The sequence below is a fragment of the Lissotriton vulgaris genome, chromosome 7, assembly GCF_964263255.1.
Source record: "Lissotriton vulgaris chromosome 7, aLisVul1.2, whole genome shotgun sequence".
Lineage (NCBI taxonomy): Eukaryota > Metazoa > Chordata > Amphibia > Caudata > Salamandridae > Lissotriton > Lissotriton vulgaris.
Window position 1 is genome coordinate 466872930 of NC_141695.1, and position 19207 is coordinate 466892136.

The 19207-nt window shown below is 42.0% G+C and overlaps 1 protein-coding gene across 1 annotated transcript; it reads left to right on the forward strand.

The window, feature by feature from the left end:
- The first annotated feature begins 234 nt into the window (after positions 1 to 234).
- Positions 235 to 1212, forward strand: LOC147701881 (olfactory receptor 6N2-like). Its single transcript, XM_086929380.1, has one exon. The coding sequence runs from the start codon at positions 235 to 237 to the stop codon at positions 1210 to 1212; it is 978 nt and encodes a 325-aa protein (XP_086785506.1).
- Positions 1213 to 19207: the final 17995 nt, after the last annotated feature.

A 19207-nucleotide genomic window follows, 5' to 3' on the forward strand; every position in this document is an offset into this window, starting at 1 on the left:
AGCTGATTCCTTGAGTTATAAAGCCATTTCCAATCTTCAGTTGGTCCACGCACAGAGTCTCCCAGTAGCATTAAGATTGAACTGCAATACGCTCTGAAAAAGTCAGCGCTGTTTGAAATGCATATGGAAGTTCAGACTGGTGAAAAATGTTTACAATACGTTTTTCTGTGATTTACCATTCTTCATGTAAGTTAATAATCACATTTTGTTTTGCAGACACAAAAAGCAAGAAAAATGGAAAGTAGAAACCAGTCACGAGTCACCGAGTTTATTATTGTCGGGTTCCCCAATCTCGAGCATGTAGAAAGTTTACTTTTCATACTTTTGCTTCTCACTTACCTGCTGATCATCACAGGAAACATAGTAGTGTTCTTTGTCATCAGGCTCAGTCCAGCTCTGCAGTCACCCATGTATTTTTTCATCTGTGTTTTATCTTTCCTCGAGATCTGGTACACAGCTGTAACAATACCAAAAATGTTGGCCAACCTCATAGTGTCCAAGAAGAGCATCTCCTTCATTGGCTGCCTCTTGCAGATTTATTTTTTCCAGTCCCTGGGAATAACAGAAACATTGCTCCTTACTGTTATGGCGTACGACCGATACCTGGCCATTTGCAATCCTTTGCTCTATTCAGCTATCATGACCTCCATGTTTTCAGTGAAGCTGACTGCCAGTTGTTGGCTCTGTGGTTTTGTTTACCCAGTCACTGAAATTATTTTAATTTCAAAGATGCCTTTCTGTGGCCCGAATCACATTGAACATATCTTTTGTGACTTGCACCCACTGATGAGCTTGGCTTGCACTGAGACCTCACTCAGTATCTCTGTGGGCTTTGCTCTCAACTCTACAATGGTAATGGCTACTATAATCTTCATTCTTTTTTCTTACATAAAAATCATCCGAGTTATTTTACAAATCCAAAGTTCAGAGGGGAGGCAGAAGGCATTTTCTACATGTGCGGCTCACCTCATAGTGGTCTTCCTCTTTTTCGGCAGTGTAAGTTTCATGTATGTTCGACTTACAAAGAGCTATGGTGTTCACTATGATAAGTCGCTGGCTGTGGTTTATTCCGTCTTGACACCACTTGTGAATCCAATTATCTACAGCCTAAGGAACAAAGAAATTAGACACACAATCCAAAAGTTCCTTCATCAAAATCTACCCTCCACCCAAAATGGTGCAGTGTTGCAAATAACTTTAGTTGTTGGCTAATATAAGACCTTGCCTTTTCTAATCAATACTTACCAGAAACTTAAAATAAAGTTTAAGTCTTGGTGTGGTGGTGAGTAAAATATGCTGTGTTATTCTACTTTGGGCTCCTCATCATCACATCTAGAATCCATAATTTAGATGCTGAAATTCCCACCAGACTAATTACCACACTGGGAATGCCAGGCAGAAATCCTTGTTTCCCAGGTGTGGTCAGAATAACTTTCAAATCCTACACATTTGTATGGGCTTTGTAGGTTGGACCACCTGTTTCTCTGAGAGATGAACCAAGAAATCCCCTGCAAACCCTTTTGTTCTGCCCACTGCCTGCAGCTCATGCCTCCAAACCTTCTTCTAACTCCATCAGCTGAGGAGGTAAAGTATTTTCAACGCAAGCATCAAATCTCTGGAACTGCCCTCCCAATAAGCTCAGAATAAGGACTATTCCTTCTGCTTTGAACAGCCTGATTTATTGTAAGGTGGGCCCAGTCACAGCCAGATTTCAGAGTTTGTAACCCAGTCATTTTTTTCCTGAATCTGTTCCCAGGACCAAAGCTATAGCTGCTTTAGGGTCGCACACATGCTTGCAGGTCCAATATGTCAAGTGGCAGGGTGAACTTATATCCGCTTATGTTGTTTTATGAAGAAAGATTGACAAAGCGGGGGATAACCTTTAGTTAACTAATGCCCCCCCCCCACCATGAGTTAGAAACATTCTCCAAGAGTTTGAACTCGGAATCCTGGTGGAAATGGTGCAGAAGGACCATCCTTAATTAAACTCTCTTTTAATAGTTCCTTCTCCAAAGACTTTTCCGAGAATGGAGACCACGGGAAATCAACTGTTCCCCCAACCTCCAAATGAGATGGAGTACCCAAGAAAATGGTGACTAGGACGACTGCAATTGTAGGTGTTTCTACCATTTCTGTTGTTCTTTAAGTAAGGCCTTAAAGGAGGGTGGAAACATGATATCTGTAAAAACAATGTGGACTGAATTCCCATCCACCTTCTCCGTGGAACCTCTGCCACATCTAGAGGATGCCAGTTTGTCGAGTACTAGTAAGAAGCACTGCCATTGGCTACGCCATCAGAAAAACCTATCACTGATAATAATGGTCTTGGAGGAAGCTGCCCAATAAAAAGCATCTATCCCACTATCATTTCCATTGGAATCTCAACTGTCCACCTTTGAACCTCATAAGAGGCAACAGTTTACCATGCTGTTGTGCTTCTACTGCTTGGCAGTGGTGCTGCCATGCTTTTTCCCCCATTAACAGCTCCTGCCATGCATGCAGGTGTGACTCCAGCTGCACAAAAAGAGTCTAGCTCCTACCCTAAGTACTTCATTTAAAACGGGGTGATAAAGGGACTTCTGCTCTTCTATCCACCTACCCCCTAATCTATGAGGTGGAGGTTTGTGGTGCTACAAATAGTGGATTTGCAGCTGGTCAGGGAATCAAGAATACCTCTTTGTGTGAAATGGCGCTGATAGAAAAAACATTAAAAGGGCTACCCAAAATAAGGCAGTCTGTCTATCATGTACGTTGCCATCCTTTCTGTATGGAACTATGATTGAAACCACAATATTTCTGGATAGAAAAGGTTTTACAATGCTGGTAGAAAGCGTTTGTAATGTCCACTGAAACACCCATTCACTGATACTAATATGATTTATGCCTTAACTTTTGACACCTTTTTTGTTTCTGACTTTTCTTTATAGGTGGTTGGAGCTCTGAGAGTCCTGGAGCTAAAATATAAAGGAAAGTAATAGAGTGCATGCCAGAAATTACCAGAATTACGACACATGTTTCTTTATTGTGATAAAAATAAAATAGAGCAAGCAGCATATCAAAAGTTCAAAGACAATCAAGACAATTGCCATTTCAACTGACCAGGCCTCTTGCTAGAAAATGGTCAGCTGGAGCAAAGAGATAAAGTTCATGGAAAGTCAATTATATATAAATTGACTGAAAATAATAAAGGTTACAGGGATGTTAGAACGTTAAAGTTAGGGTTAGATTTTATACACAGAAAACCATAGAAATCGCAAGTAAATATAACTCATGTCCTAATGTAACTATAACTCGTGCCCCCATTATGCACAGTTTTCTTCAATAATTTAACTGCAAATGTTGAGTGATATTATCAATGATGTCATAGAAGATGTAATGTGTTATGTAATATGTGGCGTAATTAGCAGTGCATTGTGAGGGCGCGACTTATAGTTGCCTTTGGGCATGAGTTATAGTTACCTGAGATAACTATTACCGCTAAATCTCAATGGTTTGTGTGTGTAAAATCTGAACCTACTTATAATAATGTCCCTGCAACCTTTGTTTTGCCACTGAATTCCTAAGGTTTTTAAATTCTAAGTCCTAACTATGACTTCCCTGTGAACTTTTTTTGTGTGAATATCTATGTTTTTATAATGCTATTTTCTAACTATAACACCCCTGTAACCTTTGTTTTTTTCAGTGAGTTTCTACGTTTATCAATGCTATTTCCTAACTATAATGTCCCTGTAACCTTTGGTTTTTTAGTGCATTTCACAATTTAAAAAATATATAAATTGTACTATGATTTCACCCATATGTTCAATTTATTAATATACATTTTCACAAGTTTATGAACACATTTTATTCACTCATTCATTCTAGTATAAATTTTAAAACAAATAAATTAAAATTAAAGTAAGGTAATTCATGGAGGCTTTCTATAAATGCAATGCACCAAGTTTTTCCTTTTTTGAAATTAATTTATGGAGCCGTAAATCCGTTGTGAATCTTCGGAAAAATAAGGGGCCTACTAATTATATTGCACACATTCAATTCTTAAAAAACAACACATTTAACGCAAACATATGTTATTGCAATTTCTATAAGCGTATCACTGCCTGTGTGTGAGTGTGTGAGTGACTGTGTGAGTGACTGTGTGGGTGTGTGAGTGGTGAAATAAGAGTGTGAGGGGCTGTGTGGGTGTGCTAAAGTATAAGTGAGTATGTGAGTGGCTGTATGGGTATGTAAGTGGGTGTGTAGGTGGGTGTGTGAGTGGCTGTGTGGGTCTGTCAGGAGGTGCCAGGGTGGTTTTGTGAGTCTGTGAGCATGTGAGTAAGTGTGTGAGTAGTTGTGTGGGTGTTATGTGGGTGTGTGTGAGGAGATGTGTGGGTCTATGAATCTGTGAGAATCCAGATTGTTAGGAAGAAGGGTTCCACACAGATGAATCCCGGTAGATCTGCAGATCCTCGTGTACTGAATGAGCAGCACACCAAGAGTCATAGACAAACGAAGGGGCTAGAAGTCTAAGGCCTGTAGGAACAGAGGCACATTACCGGCCCAAATATCCCAAACAACCAAGATACATGTCTTTCTTATGCCAAGGCACAACCCTATCCCAAACGCCCCTGCTCCAGCTGTAAAAGAATCAACATCAGTGTGGTGAAGGATAAAGAGGAAAGAAGCATTTTCTTCCTAATACTTACCGCATTTTTCATTTCTTTGAGACTCCGGGTGGCACCATCTTGAAGGAAGAGCCCTGTAAAACGGGAGGAAGACCATTACAGACGGAAATATTGTCTACCATCCTCATCACAGGTTTATTTCTTTACGCAGTTTCATTAATAAATGTGACAATTCAGAACTCTATCTAGCCAGTCCTAACACACATGCAGATTGTTATATTTGGCAAACTGCATGACAGCGTCCAGTTCATTGAATCCAAGTTAATGAACTACAATAACATCGAGCATGTTCTGTAGAGTTCCATAGATAAATAGGTATTCTCTATGTCCTTTATCACATCACAGTAGTCTTCCTTTATTTCAGTGGTGACAAGTGTTCCTGAATATTTCCTTTCCTTCTATTGTTCAGGTTCCAAAGAACTCCACCTCCTCGGTAGAGCAGTTTTAAGAAGACACATGGTGTGGGCTGCAACCCAACCCCAAAGTCACAATCTCAGACTTGAACAGAAACACAGATGAGCCATTGCCCACTGAAATATTGGCAGAAGAATCCTTTGTGATATGGGTGTGTAGATCGGGTAGTCATTCACTGATGAACGTAAAGGCATTGCACACAGTCATATAATGAAAGCCATCAGGAAAGACACAGGCACAGACATGTACCAGGAGAACTGCATGAGGGAAAAATTCACTGACTAAAGAGGAAAAGCATGTATTGTTCCACACATTGGTAGGGACATCAGTTGCAAAATGCAGCATCTCTTGTTCATTTGATTTAACAGCCGCAGTAATAATAGGCTCTACCAAACCTCCAGAAGAGAAACAACCATAGCCTGATTGATAATCCCAAACAGAAAGATAAATGCATATAATCCACAAGATTGGCATACAAGGATCCTCTTTCAAATGGATCTCCTCCTTCCTCACGGGAAGAGCCCAAAGGGTCAGGCTGCCACCCTTCACATGAGGGACCAAGAAATTAATATGCAGAGTCCCACAGGGATTGTCCCTCAGCCTCACCCTTTTCAACGAACACATGACACCGCTTGCCAACATCATCAGATCAGAAGACCTCACTGTCATCTCCTATACCTATACAAACAACTGACCAGCTTCCTCGAAGAGAACAACATCCTGGACCCATCCTAGTCAGGGTTCCGTAGCAACCACAGCACCAAAACTGCCCTCATCGCCGCCACCTACGACATCTACAGCGGGCAGAAGTCGCGTAAGGGACTTTCGCGGAGAGGCACAGAGAGTGAACCAATCTCCGTGCCTCTCCGCATATTTCCGTTACACGCCACCCTCCCGCCCGCCCGCCCGCCTCCTACCCGCCTTATTAAATTATATGTAAAAGCCTAAAATTAAACTTAAATAAAACTTACCTTACTGCGGCCGCATCCTTGCCCATCGCGGCTTCATCTGGAAACTGCTCATGCGCGCGAGCCTGCGCATGTGCATTTCTCACCAGGATTGCGCATGCGCAGTTTCCAGATGAAGCTGCGATGGGCAAGGATGGAGGCTGGAGGCGGCCGGGCGGCCAACTTCCGTTCCGCCCCCGAATGTGCGGAGATTTGCCGCAAATTTCTGCCTTCTTTGCGCAATTGTGGAAGGGCAAATCTCCGCACATTCCGTGGGTGGAACGGAGATGTACGCCCACCCCTAACAACATCAGGATCATGCTCGACAACGTAGAAACCATGGCCCTCATCCTCCTGGACCTCTCAGCCGCTTCCGACACAGTCTGCCACCGCACATAATGAGCACGCCTCCACGACGCCGGAATCCAAGAGAAGGCCCTGGACTGGACCACCTCCTTCCTCACGGGAGAACTAAGAGCTTGTGCCACCCCACTTCAGCTCCGAAGCCACCGATATCATCTGCGACGTACCACAAGGCTCATCTCTCAGCCCAAATTTGTTCAGCGTCTACATGGCACCACTCACCCACGTCGCCCGACAGCACGACCTAAACATCATCTCCTACGCCGACAACACTCAGCTGATCTTCTCGCTCACCAAGGATCCCCGCAACTTCAAAACCAACCTCCACAAAGGAATGAAGGCTTTTGCTGACTGGATGAGGAACAGCCGATTGAAGCTGAACTCGGACAAGATGGAGGTCCTCATCCTCGGCTCCACCCTCTCGGTCTGGGACGACTCATAGTGGCCGACGGCACTAGGAGCACCCCACACACCCACCAACCACGCACGAAACCTAGGGGTCATCCTCGACTCCACACTCTCCATGACAAAGCAGGTCAATGCTGTCTCCTCCTCCTGCTTCAACATCCTCCGCATGCTTCACAGGATATTCAAGTGGATCCCCACCGAAACTAGAAGGAGGGTCACCAAGGCCCTCGTCTGCAGCAGACTTGACTACTGCAACACACTCTAAGCAGGAACCCCGGCCAAACTCCTGAAACTCCAGAACGCCTCCGCCCGCCTGATCCTGGACATTCCCCGACGCAGCCACATCACACCCCATCTGAAAGACTTGCATTGGCTCCCCATCAACAAGAGGATAACCTTCAAACTCCTCACCCACACGTACAAGGCACTCCACGACACCGAACTAACGTACCTCAACAGATGACTCAGCCTCTATACCCCTGCCCGCCAGCTCCGCTCCACAGACCACCCCCTCGCCACCATCCCCCACATCTAAAGAGTGACTGCCGGTGGCAGATCATTCTCCCACCTCGCCGCCAAGACATGGAACACTCTCCCTATCCGCCTACGGCAGACAAAGTCTTCTAACCTTAAGGAGACTCCTCAAGACCTGGCTCTACGAACAGTAGCAACATGCCCCCTAGCACCTTGAGACCCTCACGGGTATGTAGTGCGTTTTACATATGCTATGATTGATTGATTGATACCAATGCCACTCAACTCGTCTTCTCCCTGACAGACAAAAAAAATACCACCAGATCCAACCTGCATGACCATATTAGCAGACTGGATGTTAAACAAGAGCCTGCAGATCATCTCTAACAAGACAGAAGTACTGGTCTTCGGCAACAAAACCTCACCATGGCACTCCACCTGGTGACCGTAGTAGTTAGGGCCAACACCTACAGACCAAGAAATCTAGGGATCATCCAGTCGGAAAGCTCAATGTTAGGGCTCAAGTCAACGCAGTGTACACCCCCTGCTTCCACATCCTATGCATGCTGCAAGAAGTCTTCAAATGGTGGCCTCAGACCCATAGACGGACCATCACTCAAGCACTCATCACCAGCAGAGTGGACTACGTCAACACTCTTTACGCCAGAATCTCCAAACAATTCCTACACAGACTTCAGACCAACCAGAACACAGTTGCAAGACTTATACTCGACCTCCCATGACGCAACCATACCATGGAGGAGTGTGGCTCAATGGTTAGAGCGGCAGACCTTGATGCAGAGTTCTGGCCAGGGACCAGGGTTCGATTCCTGCCTCAGCGGGTCTCGGCTCATAAATTCCTCTAACCGGATATTCTTGCCTCAGTGCCTATTCTAATCATGGGTCCCACACTGCAACTCTGGGCAATAGCTTGCTTAATCTCCACAACGGCCCCAACAGCGCAAGGGATGCCTGGTTTCACCATGGAGGTGCCCAGGAGTGGACACTTCACAAGGAAAGCCAGGAAGGGTTCCTGAGCGGTATGAGTATAAGTGCCGGGACTCCCCGGTCCGGGGTAGCTGTGCGCTATAAAAGTACAACACATTTACATTTACATAACACATCTCAAGAAACTCCACTGGCCCCCCATTCACAAGCACAGCTAATTCAAACTTCTCACGCACACATACAAAAACCTATACAACACAGGACCAGATTACAGGAACAGACCTATACACTTTCACCAACACACCAGATACCTATGCACTGCCTCACTTTCACACATTCCGGCATCCGAAAAAACAAACGTGGAGGTCGCTCATTCTCCTGCATTGCACCCAAGTCATGGTATGACCTCCCTCAACACATTGGAGCCTTCTACTCACTTCTTGAGTTCTGCAAGAAGCTCCTGGATACCCTCTCTGTTGATAAGCGCACTATACAAATCAATGTAGCACAACACAGCAACCATGAAATGAGCTGTCTCAACAAAGAGACAAAATCCTTTCCAATGCAAACCAGGAATCATAGACTCTGATCTTAAAGACAAAAGTGACAAAGTAACAAAAGAATGCAGACTAGTTGCAGGTCCAGATGCAACTCATTGCCAGATGGCCCTGATAAAGTGATGAGAAATTGGCATGAGAGAGATGCCCATCTATTATTTCTTGATTGAATGAGTAAGAAAGTAACTCTACCTGCCTTTACATTGAAAGTCTTGTAGTGGTGCTAGTTCACCATAATCACCAGGGTATTATGTAGGAAAGGGTTCTTAAGATATTTTGAGACAGCATGTATAATGCATATTATATCAAGCGAACAAATGATTATATACACACAAAATGCAGAATGGTTTAATCAAGAATCATAGAAATGTAAGATAAAACAAGTCTGCAAGCTATCCAGTAGTTAGAATATTTTTCTGATGATTTTCCACTAGTTTGGGAAAGAGCACTGATGCTGTGTTATATTTGAAAGATTGATCTGGAGTGCTCATTTTGGTAGCCTAGGTTATCGGCATTTGAAAAGTACAGGATGATTTTATTTTCAATGATGAGCAACAATCTATCTAAACAATTGTGGACCTGGGGTCATTGAGAGACAAGAGGACTGTACTGAGAAGGGGCTTTGAAATTCTAAAAGTTCATTCCTCTGATGTCTCACCTTGGGCTCGCCATGTCAAATCTTGGCTAAGCACACTTAGGGTGTATAGTTAGTGAACAGAACTCAGCTCCTTAACATCAGCCTCTAAAGACACCTTACAAAATGTATATTGGGGTTATGTAGTTGGCCAGATTCAAGTGGGAGAACAAGTGGGAAGTCTTACAGGCAAATGTTTGGAATTAAAACCTCTACCCATATTAGAGGCATTTGTTAATGAAATCTGTCCTTCCCTTACCAAAGAGCCTCTAATTGTAATTATGGGTTGGCACCCTTAGAATCCAAACCTTTTCATCTAGGTGGCCTCTGGTTCAATCTCCTAGCACTTTATCTTTGTTTTGCAAATGATAGAAAAATGAAATATTTAAAATCTATCGTGCTTCTTTTTGATGTCTTGATTCCAGCCCTAAAAGTTTTGTTTAATGAAATTTATATTGGGGGGTGGGGACAAGCTCCGAGGTCCTGGACTGAGGCTACAGTTACTTTGATTTTAAAACCTAACAAAGACCCACAGAGAGTTGATTCATACAGACCGATCTCCCTATTAAACACAGACTACACTACAAGATCTTCTCCAGAATTATCGCTGCTCGGATAGCCAGAGATCTGGCCAAATATTTCTTTTCAAATTCGGAGACCCTACGTTTTTTAAGAAAGTCAGACTGAAGGTCCTGAAGGCTGCACTGAATACCTGGATGTATGCTCCCATATTGGATTCTCCAGGCACCTCAGAGTGCCTGAGGAATCAATTTAGCCTGCCCCTGAAATCAGGGGGTATTCTCCATTCTATTGGGCAAATCTCAAGGAGAGCGCTAATATGATAAGTTGGGAGGTTATGAAAAACCTGTGCAATGGACGGCTAACGATGTTCAAATACTATCAACTGCGTTCTTGGTGGGCGACAGAAGACTGGGTGGAGGAAGAGGAGATACAATTTAGCCAGGTTTTAGAACAGACCAGTGGAAAAAAGAAATTGCATTTGGTATTGGGCTTTCTTGGAAGCAGATACAAAATTTGAAAGTGATATTATAAAATGATGGGGTCTGGATTTTGGGGAGAGCAATGTGAAGCAATTATGGTTAGAATCATAGGGTACCCTACTATCAGAGGTCAAACCAGCATTATTTAAACACAACCACTTATTTACCACTTATAGAGTGTCTTGGTCACCTGCTAAGTTGTCTAAGTTTACCAACAACATATATACTTGCCCAAGATGTAAACTGATAGCGGCAGACAAAATCCATTTATTTATGCTGTGTCCAAGAATCTCATCATACTGGAACTCTGTTTGTGATTTTATAGGGGATACAATCGGGACACGGATCTCAGTAAGTTCTCGCCTTATTTTTTGGGGATTAAACTCCGAAGCAGAAGTCCAGCTCTCATTGAGTAACATAAAGTTTGTGTTCTATGTTATCCTTCTGGCAAGACGTGAGATCTGTAGACTTTGTTTTTCTGAGTGCCTTAGAAATGTCATATTTACTAGTGAGTCGGATATTGCTTGTGAGACTAAAAGTGAAAAGAAAATGTGGGCTCCATTGGTAAAGTGGAGAGAAAAGACAATGTGAGTCCTATGATTAAGACAATCTTGGTGTAACCTACAGTCTCTCCTTTGGGCGGTCCAACAGTAGTAAGGATATGGAAGTGGACACATCTAGTTACTTGTGGGTTACTATGTCTGTCTGTCTCATGGGTTATTGGACAAGCCCCCTGGGTAAGACCCAGATGGATCAGAGTACACCCTGACAAGAGTATTGGCAGAATGAGGACAAAAAAATGTAGTGTGCTTCTGTCCATTCTAAATCGCAGTTAGGAGGCAATGGATCCGACCTATATATCTCTATTTGGGCTTGCAACATTATCCGCCAACCATGAGAACTGCATAATTTGATAATTCCTTGCCCATTGTGTTCTCCCTAAGCAGGTTAATGTATAATGTTGGGTTATTAGAAAACAGCAAGAGCTTGCACTATAGACAATTTCGTACTGCAGTTAGTTGGAGATATGAATATTGGTTGATATGTTCTTATTAATTGGTGTACTGTTCATGAACAACTACACTATTTGATGTGCACATGTTTTTTAGACTTCTAAATTATTTACTCTGCAATGTATGGTATTATTCATATCATTTATTTATTTATATGTGTGTTTTATGGAGTATCATCCTCAAAATAAACCACATTTGATAAATCTGAGAAGGGGATGTGGTGGGAAATATGGTTTAAATCTTTACACTTTTGACTCTTACCTAAAGAATAAGATGGGGTTGGACCTGGCCCTTTTTGCAGGGTCTCCCCCTAGATGTTTGCCTTCTGTTGCTGAACCCGTTTTTTTTGGCATTAGGTCGCAAAGTGCTTGTGCTCTCTCAACACGATAAAGTTAACCTACACCTAATTGGCACATTTAATGTACTGTATGCCGCTAATATATGGTACTACATGTACCCAGGGCCTGTAAATTAAATGCTGCAAGTAAACAGCAGCAACCCATCCTTGAGATCCGAGGGGCACCCCTTTTTTCCCTACAGTGTACACTGCCTGTCAGGCTCAGCAAATGTCTTGTTCAGGACAGACAGCCAGGTGCTATACATGCATTCAATGCACAAGGGCTTGGCTGCTGCAATAGAACTCTGTTGGACTGAAGATGCCACAGCCCTGTAGACGTGACCACCTCAGCATGGCAAAATGCAGAAGTACCCCCTCAATAAAAGGGGCAGCATAGCTGACAGGCATGGACCTGGGCGCATCAATTTTAAGTTTGACTGACACTTTGTCGCAGAGTGGGGTGGGTTCAGCATTTCTCACTGACCCCATCCCACTCTGTAAATAGTCAGGGACTGCTGGCTCCTCTCATTGGATTAAATTTGTGAATATCTGCAGGGGTGAGGAAAAGCCTATTGTAAAATGTATATATTGTTTGTGTTGTACTTGCTGAGTGAGATGAAGTGTGGATTTTAGCCCAAATAGATTCCCATATCGGGAGAGAGAACTCTTGGTTAAGATCTGCTTCCCATAAAGGCTCCACCTTGGATTTAGTTCTCTAAATGGAGGGGTGGGACAAAATCTTGTATAAACCAGAGGCTTTCATAAGTGGGGAAAAGTCTAGGCTAAGAAGAGGTGTTTGACATACTGGAACACGTAGAGAAGCCTGAGTGAGGAGAGGAAGAAGAAGCAACTTCAGATTATGGTAATGTGTAGCATGAAAAGAAGATATGTCATATTTTTCCTGAATCCACAAGAGAGCCATTGTTGAGAATATGGCCAATGTTAATAATACCTTTTTTAATCCACTCTCTCCACAAGAGGACTTTGTTATTTAGTTTTAAGTGATTGTTGTACCAAATGAGAGTTTGCAGAAAAGTATCCATGCAGGAGTTAGAAGAAACAATTAGAGGTTTAGCAACAGCTATGGAGTGGGTAAGTATTGGAGAGAAAATGGATTTAGGGGGTTGAGAGAGAAGAACTGCTTTGTTCAAAGAAAAAGATGTGAATTGAGCCTGTTCCGGTTGACCTGAGGTGGTAACTTCTGCTTGAGGGGTTAGCGCAAGGGAGGACCAAGTTTGTGTTAACGTAACAGCAGAATTGGTATACTCTACGATTGGGAAAGTTGACCCCTCCATTTTCTTTTGACTGTTGCAAACATAGTAATGAGATTCAAGGCTAGCGATTAGTCCATATAAATGTAACGAGGGAGCGAATAACAGTTTAAAAAAGGAAAGTTGAAGGGATGCTATCAACATTGAGAGGTAAAAATTGACTAATGCTTAGTAACATCATTTAAATAGTCGCAGTCTACCCCACCAGGACAAAAATAACAGGGACCAGCACTCTGTTAAAGCCGAAATGTTTATAATAATTTCATTCAAATTAAGTTTAATAGTTTCCGTAATGGTATTTGTGTATAAAATACCTAAGCATTTATATATTTTTGGAGTTCCATGTAAACCTTATGTCTTTGAACGTGTCTGGAAGGCAGTATTTATTTAGAGAAAAAAACCTTTGATATATCTATATTAAGTTTATATCCAGCCACTATGGAGTACTCCTGTAATAATGAGAAAAATGCCAGAATGGATGTGCATGGGTTAGTGAGATATAGAAAAATAACATTTGCATAAACAGTAAATTTCATGTGCATATCTTTAAATTAAAAACTTTAAATTGAATTTTGTTAAGGAAAGTTCTAGAATTGTCCGTGATGGAGCAGCCTGTTTCAAACCCTGATTGTTGTATATAAACTAAGTCAGAGTTCCAATAGTTTAGCGAAAATCTTACAGTCTGTGTTAATCAATTAAATAGGTCTGTAATTACTGCACTGGGAGGGATCTTTGCATTTCTTAGGGATCAAACAGAGCATGTCTTGGGTAAAAGAACAAAAGATTAAAAATGGGTAATAAGCAGCAGAAGCTTAGGAATCAGCAGTTGTTAATTTTATTTTTTTTAAGTACAGAGAATCCATATGTCCCTGGAGATGTATCTTTTGGAAAGTGAGCCATGGCATTTAAAATGTCTTGCTAGGATATCGGAGTATCCAAAGAGGATAGTTCAATATTGTTTGCGGGTGACTTAGGAATGGATTGAAAGAAGGCATCAAACAGATCCTATAAAGGGGAAGACTTTGGGGTGTGTAAATGAGTATCGAAATCTGTGGAGCACTGACATGCCTGACCCCAGTTATGTTTGTTATAGCGACAAATTTTGTCTTTTGCGTTTTAATTTTAAGGTAATTAGCCAAAGATTTGCCAGCCGTGTTCTGACCTCCGTACATTTTAGCATTAAACTTAAGCAGACTTTCACAAGTGTCATGCCAAGACTGTTTGTTATATTGCATTTGCACCGTAACAAGTTTAAACAGAGTGTCATTGCAGTTTGAAGAAAAGTATTTGTGTTCCAAGGATTTAATTTAATAGTGTGGATTCTATACGTCTCTTCCTCTTTTTTTGGCAAAGTAATCTATAATGAAGCATATTGTTAAATCTCCATCTACGTGAAATGGAAGCCGGAGTAGGGTAGTCAAAATCTACTATGACTGGGGCGTGATTTGAAATAAAACTTGAACCCATCTCATGTGTGTCATAAATTGTGGAATAGGTTGTGTACAAAAATTTTAATCTATTCAGGAGCAGAATCTATGTACGGGGAAAAAAAAAAGAAAACTCCAGAACATACGGGTGAGAGACTCTCCAAACATCTATCAGCCCTCTAGAAGGGATGGCTTTGTGGAAGGTCTTATGCATTTTGTTTGGAATAAACTTATTTTGAGATTTCCGGTCTAAAAAGGGATCCATAGGTTTATTACAGTCACCACCTATTATGAGATTTTCAGATGCATGAGAGGATAGAAGAGTGGAGAATGTATTCCAAAATACTAAGTCTACACCACTAGGACCATAAACATTACAAATAGAAAAGGGAGTATTGTTTATCTTAATCTGTAGTAGAAGCCATCTACCATTGTCATTTTGGGCCTAGTTCAACAATTGAATACATAACGATTTATGAAGTAATATACCAACACCGTTCTTATTATTAACAGCTGGGGAACTAAAAACATTCCTGACCCATTGCTTAAGCATGGAGTTTAAGTCCTGCTCTTTAAGATGCGTTTTTGCACCTTACAGAGCACCAAACTTCTTAAGCTCTGCAAGATCCTCAAATGTGTTGTCCTGTCTTTATATTTTACTTTATAAAAAAAAACAAGGATGAATAATGCCATAGCGAGCATTCATAGAGTGGAGCACCGGTCTGATATCCAAAAACTCCTTCCTGCGATTAGCAGTAGTCTTTGAATGAATGAGAAATTTCTATAGCGCATACAAATACCCTATTGCGTCAAGGCGCTGATGCAGTTGAAGCTAACTAGGGGCAGATTATGGAAGGTCAAATTTCCAAGGCAAAGAGCCAGGTCGTCAGAGCCTTACAGAAAGGAGGGTGTAACTCTAAGTTGGATATAGATAAAGGAAGAGTATTCCAGTGCTTAGCTGCTGCGACCGAGAAGGCTCTTCCTCTCCATCGTGCTCATCTATATCTCGGGACTACCAGCAGATTTGTATTGGTTGATCGTAATTGTCCGTTAGGAACATAACGCTGGAAGATGTTCCTGATTCCTACTGGTCCTATATTGTGTAGCGCCTTATGCACAATACACAATTCGTCCTGAAAGCCAATGCAAGTTCTTTAAGGCGGCCAAAATTGAGTGGAATTTGGAAATGTCCAAAATTAGCCTAGCTGTAGCATTCTGTACCATCTGGAGTTTATTGAGAGAAGCCCTGTTGGTTTCCAAAAGGAGGGCATTACAATAATCCAACTTAGATAGAATTATTGAGACAGCAGCTTGTTTCCATGCATCAAGGGAGAGAAATGGAAATAACTTTCTAAGGGTCCTTATGATCTAAAAGCAGGAGGATATTGTCCTATTAACCTGATGGAAGAAAGATAAACTGGTGTCAAACATGACACCAAGGTTTCTTGCAGATTCAACTGTCAAGGGGCATAACCACAGTGATTCTGGCCACCATGAGGGGGTCCATTCTGGGTGGTGATTACCGAACATCAGAAGCTCTGTCTTGTTTAATGAAAAGAGTTGTCCCTCACCCAGAGGGCCACCGACTTCATGCAGTTACTAAAATTAGCGGCTGAGACTTCTACATCTTGAGTGATTGACACTATTTGCTGTGTGTTATTTGCATAAGATATTACCTCCAATCCCAATGATCTGACCAATTGTGCAAGAAGGGAAACAAATATGATAAACAGTGTGGGGCTTAGGGAGGACCCATGCGGCACTCCACAACAGTTTAGGACAAGGTCAGAAATAAATTGACCCATCTTAACCCTTTATGATCTGTCAGTCAAGAAGGAGGAAAGAAGCTTCATTGCACATCCAGAGATACTTATCTGTTGCAGCTTATTGGGGGCAATAGTGACAAAGGCTGCACACAAATCCAATAGGATCAGAATCGCAGACTGACCAGCATCAACGAGAATGCGTATTTTAATTACTGCAGTTATTATGGCAATTTCCACGCCATGGCATGATCAAATCCATACTGGGATGTATCAAGAAGATGATGTTCCTCCAGGTAAGTACTTGATTGGAAGTTAAGATGTTTCTCCAAAATCTTAGCTTGTACAGGGGGTAGAGAGATAGGTGGATCGTTTGTTAAAGTTTGTGGGGTTGAGATTGTCTTTTTTTAATAAAGGCTTAATGACCACTGTTTTCCCGACAGATAGATAGCATCCCGAAGTAATGGCTAGATTCAGAGTCTCTGTTAGATGGGAAAAGACAATGTCCCTACCTAACCTCAACAAGTTGGGAGAGCAGGACTCTAATGGGGATCCAGATTTAATACCTTCTAGAAAAAGGTCGGTCGGGTCATTAGAAAGGGGAAGAAAGGCCGAAAGGGAGTGATCACTTCCCAGACACTGGGAAGGGCTAGCGAACGAGGGGTTAATATTTTTGCCCCCGAAGGGGGCTCTGGCATTCCTTTCCTACATTTTAGCAATTTTAGTGTGGAAATAGTCAGCCAAACCATCACAGGAAGCCTGGGTGATCTCCTGATGGCCTGAGGAGGGGGGATCAATAGATTGTCAACCAGCCTGAAGAGGTCTCTGGTTGACTTTAGTGTTGATGTTATCTGCGTATAGAAGGCTGCTTTTCTACTCTGATGGCTAATTTATATTCTAGAAGCTTAACTTTATACTTTGCTTTTTCCGCTAAGTCATACTGTTTACGCCAAATGCGTTTTGTTGACAACAAGATTGCTAGAGTAGCTTAAGTCTTTCTGAGAACCAGGGGGAGGTAGGTTTTTTTCTTCCCACGTAAATCTCTTTGAGGGTGGCTAAAGAGTCAACTGCTGCATCCAACCAGTTGGAATATTCAATTGCCACTAAATTATGTTCACTGTATTTGTTTTAACGCCTGAGGGATAGTTCCTGTGTTGATGTTTTTAAGGCTTCTTTTAAGCACCTTATTGCTTCCGTTTATGGTAGCTTTTTTTGTTATTGGAAGTGTCAAAGAGAACACCTTGACTGAAGAAAATCTTCTGGCCAGACCATAACATTTGTTTACATTGCTTGGCCACAGTGAGGGCTATCATTAAGTCAGAATATTGAAGAAAATATGCAATCATTCCCTGCAGTTTGTTTGAGGCTGATGCATAAAGAGAGCCAATCCTGTGAGCCCTCTGAATATTGAGATCCGCAGGTTTCAGCGGGCCAACTATTTTTGGTATGTGGGTCTTCAGGAACTCAATCATGTTGATAAATGCGATAAATTGATAAATTGTTGCACTGATTACGATTCTCTAAATCCGATGGAAGCTTCTTGAGATGAGTAACCTCTTTGGTTAAGATATCCTACTTGAGCGACAATATCATGGGCATTACTAATCCTTTGTTCAACCTCTGAGAGCCTTAAATCCATATGAGCCCACTTATCCTCAATTCTTTGGAGTGATGCAGTAGTGTCTACGTTCCTCAGCTCATCCATGATACCCTCCATTGTCAAAGGTAACAGTGACTTGTTCTGGGAGGCGGGGTCTTTATTAGCCCTTTTATTAGTATTACCTCCAGAATCTTTATGACTGTTGGTGGTAGAATTGGTAGAGGACAAAGATTTAGATGAGTGTGCACACTCCATAATTGCACAGCCAGAGTAACAGAAGGATACCCTTAATAAATCTTCTTACAGTAACCACCAAAATGACAAATAAATTCAGTGTGCAACTACTAACGAGGAGAAACTACCATGTTGAAGTTACTGCAAAAACAAGCCAGCAAAAGACAGCAAGTACTTTCCTGAAGAGCCCCTTGAGGTGATTCTGTTGCAAAAATATTGCAGAAATGCCAGAGGAAACAGTACCATCCAAGATTTTAAAAAAAAGGCAGGAAAACAGAAAGAGAAAATTACTTCAGCCTGCATGCTGTTTAATCGCGCTGACTAAATGAGCACACATTTCTGATGAGAAGGAAAAACCCAGCTGAAGAGCTCTCAAAATGGTGACCGGAGTGAGGAGCACACCGGGAGCAGCAAGGAAGAGGTCTCAAATTAGTAGTCAGACCAAAAAAAAGTCTGAAAACCCACCTCCCTTCTCCTGGGAACTTCCGATGCCCTCTAGCATAGTTGTAGAGTTGCAGGGTGCCTGATAGCTGTCTTTCCCACCGTAAGGTTTCCTCAACACGTGGGAGCAACGCTATGGAGCGGCCATCTTGATTCGCTGCCGCCGATATCTCACAACATTAACATTTTTAACTAGGCAAAACACATACATTTGTCCGTTATAGTTAGGACCACTAACAATAACTTGCGCCCCGGACATGGACTGCTTTTGACTTCACATATGTCATCACACATGGCATGTACTATGACATCATTTATGACTCCAGTGATGAAATCTCAAATATCATAATTGATGACATCAATGGTAACCTCATCCAAGCTTGTGTTTCCCATATTGCTCTATAAATTATTATGGCATTAGAAGCCAGACAGTAAGTACAAAATAGCTCAAGAGAATATTGGCTATTATTACTTTATTAGTACCATAACAGGTAGAACTCCTTTAGGTGCTGAAAACAGCATTATGTGCAACATTGACCCTATTCCACACATTTTACAGCTAGCGTAGTTCATAATAACAATATAACTTTATCTTGCACTTGAAAGTCAAAAGTAAAGATCTTGTGTCATGAAACGTCTAGCCAATAAAAACATGGTGAGCAGGAGGACGCCCTACCTGACCATGCCCTGCCCTTTTTATTCTTGCAGAAC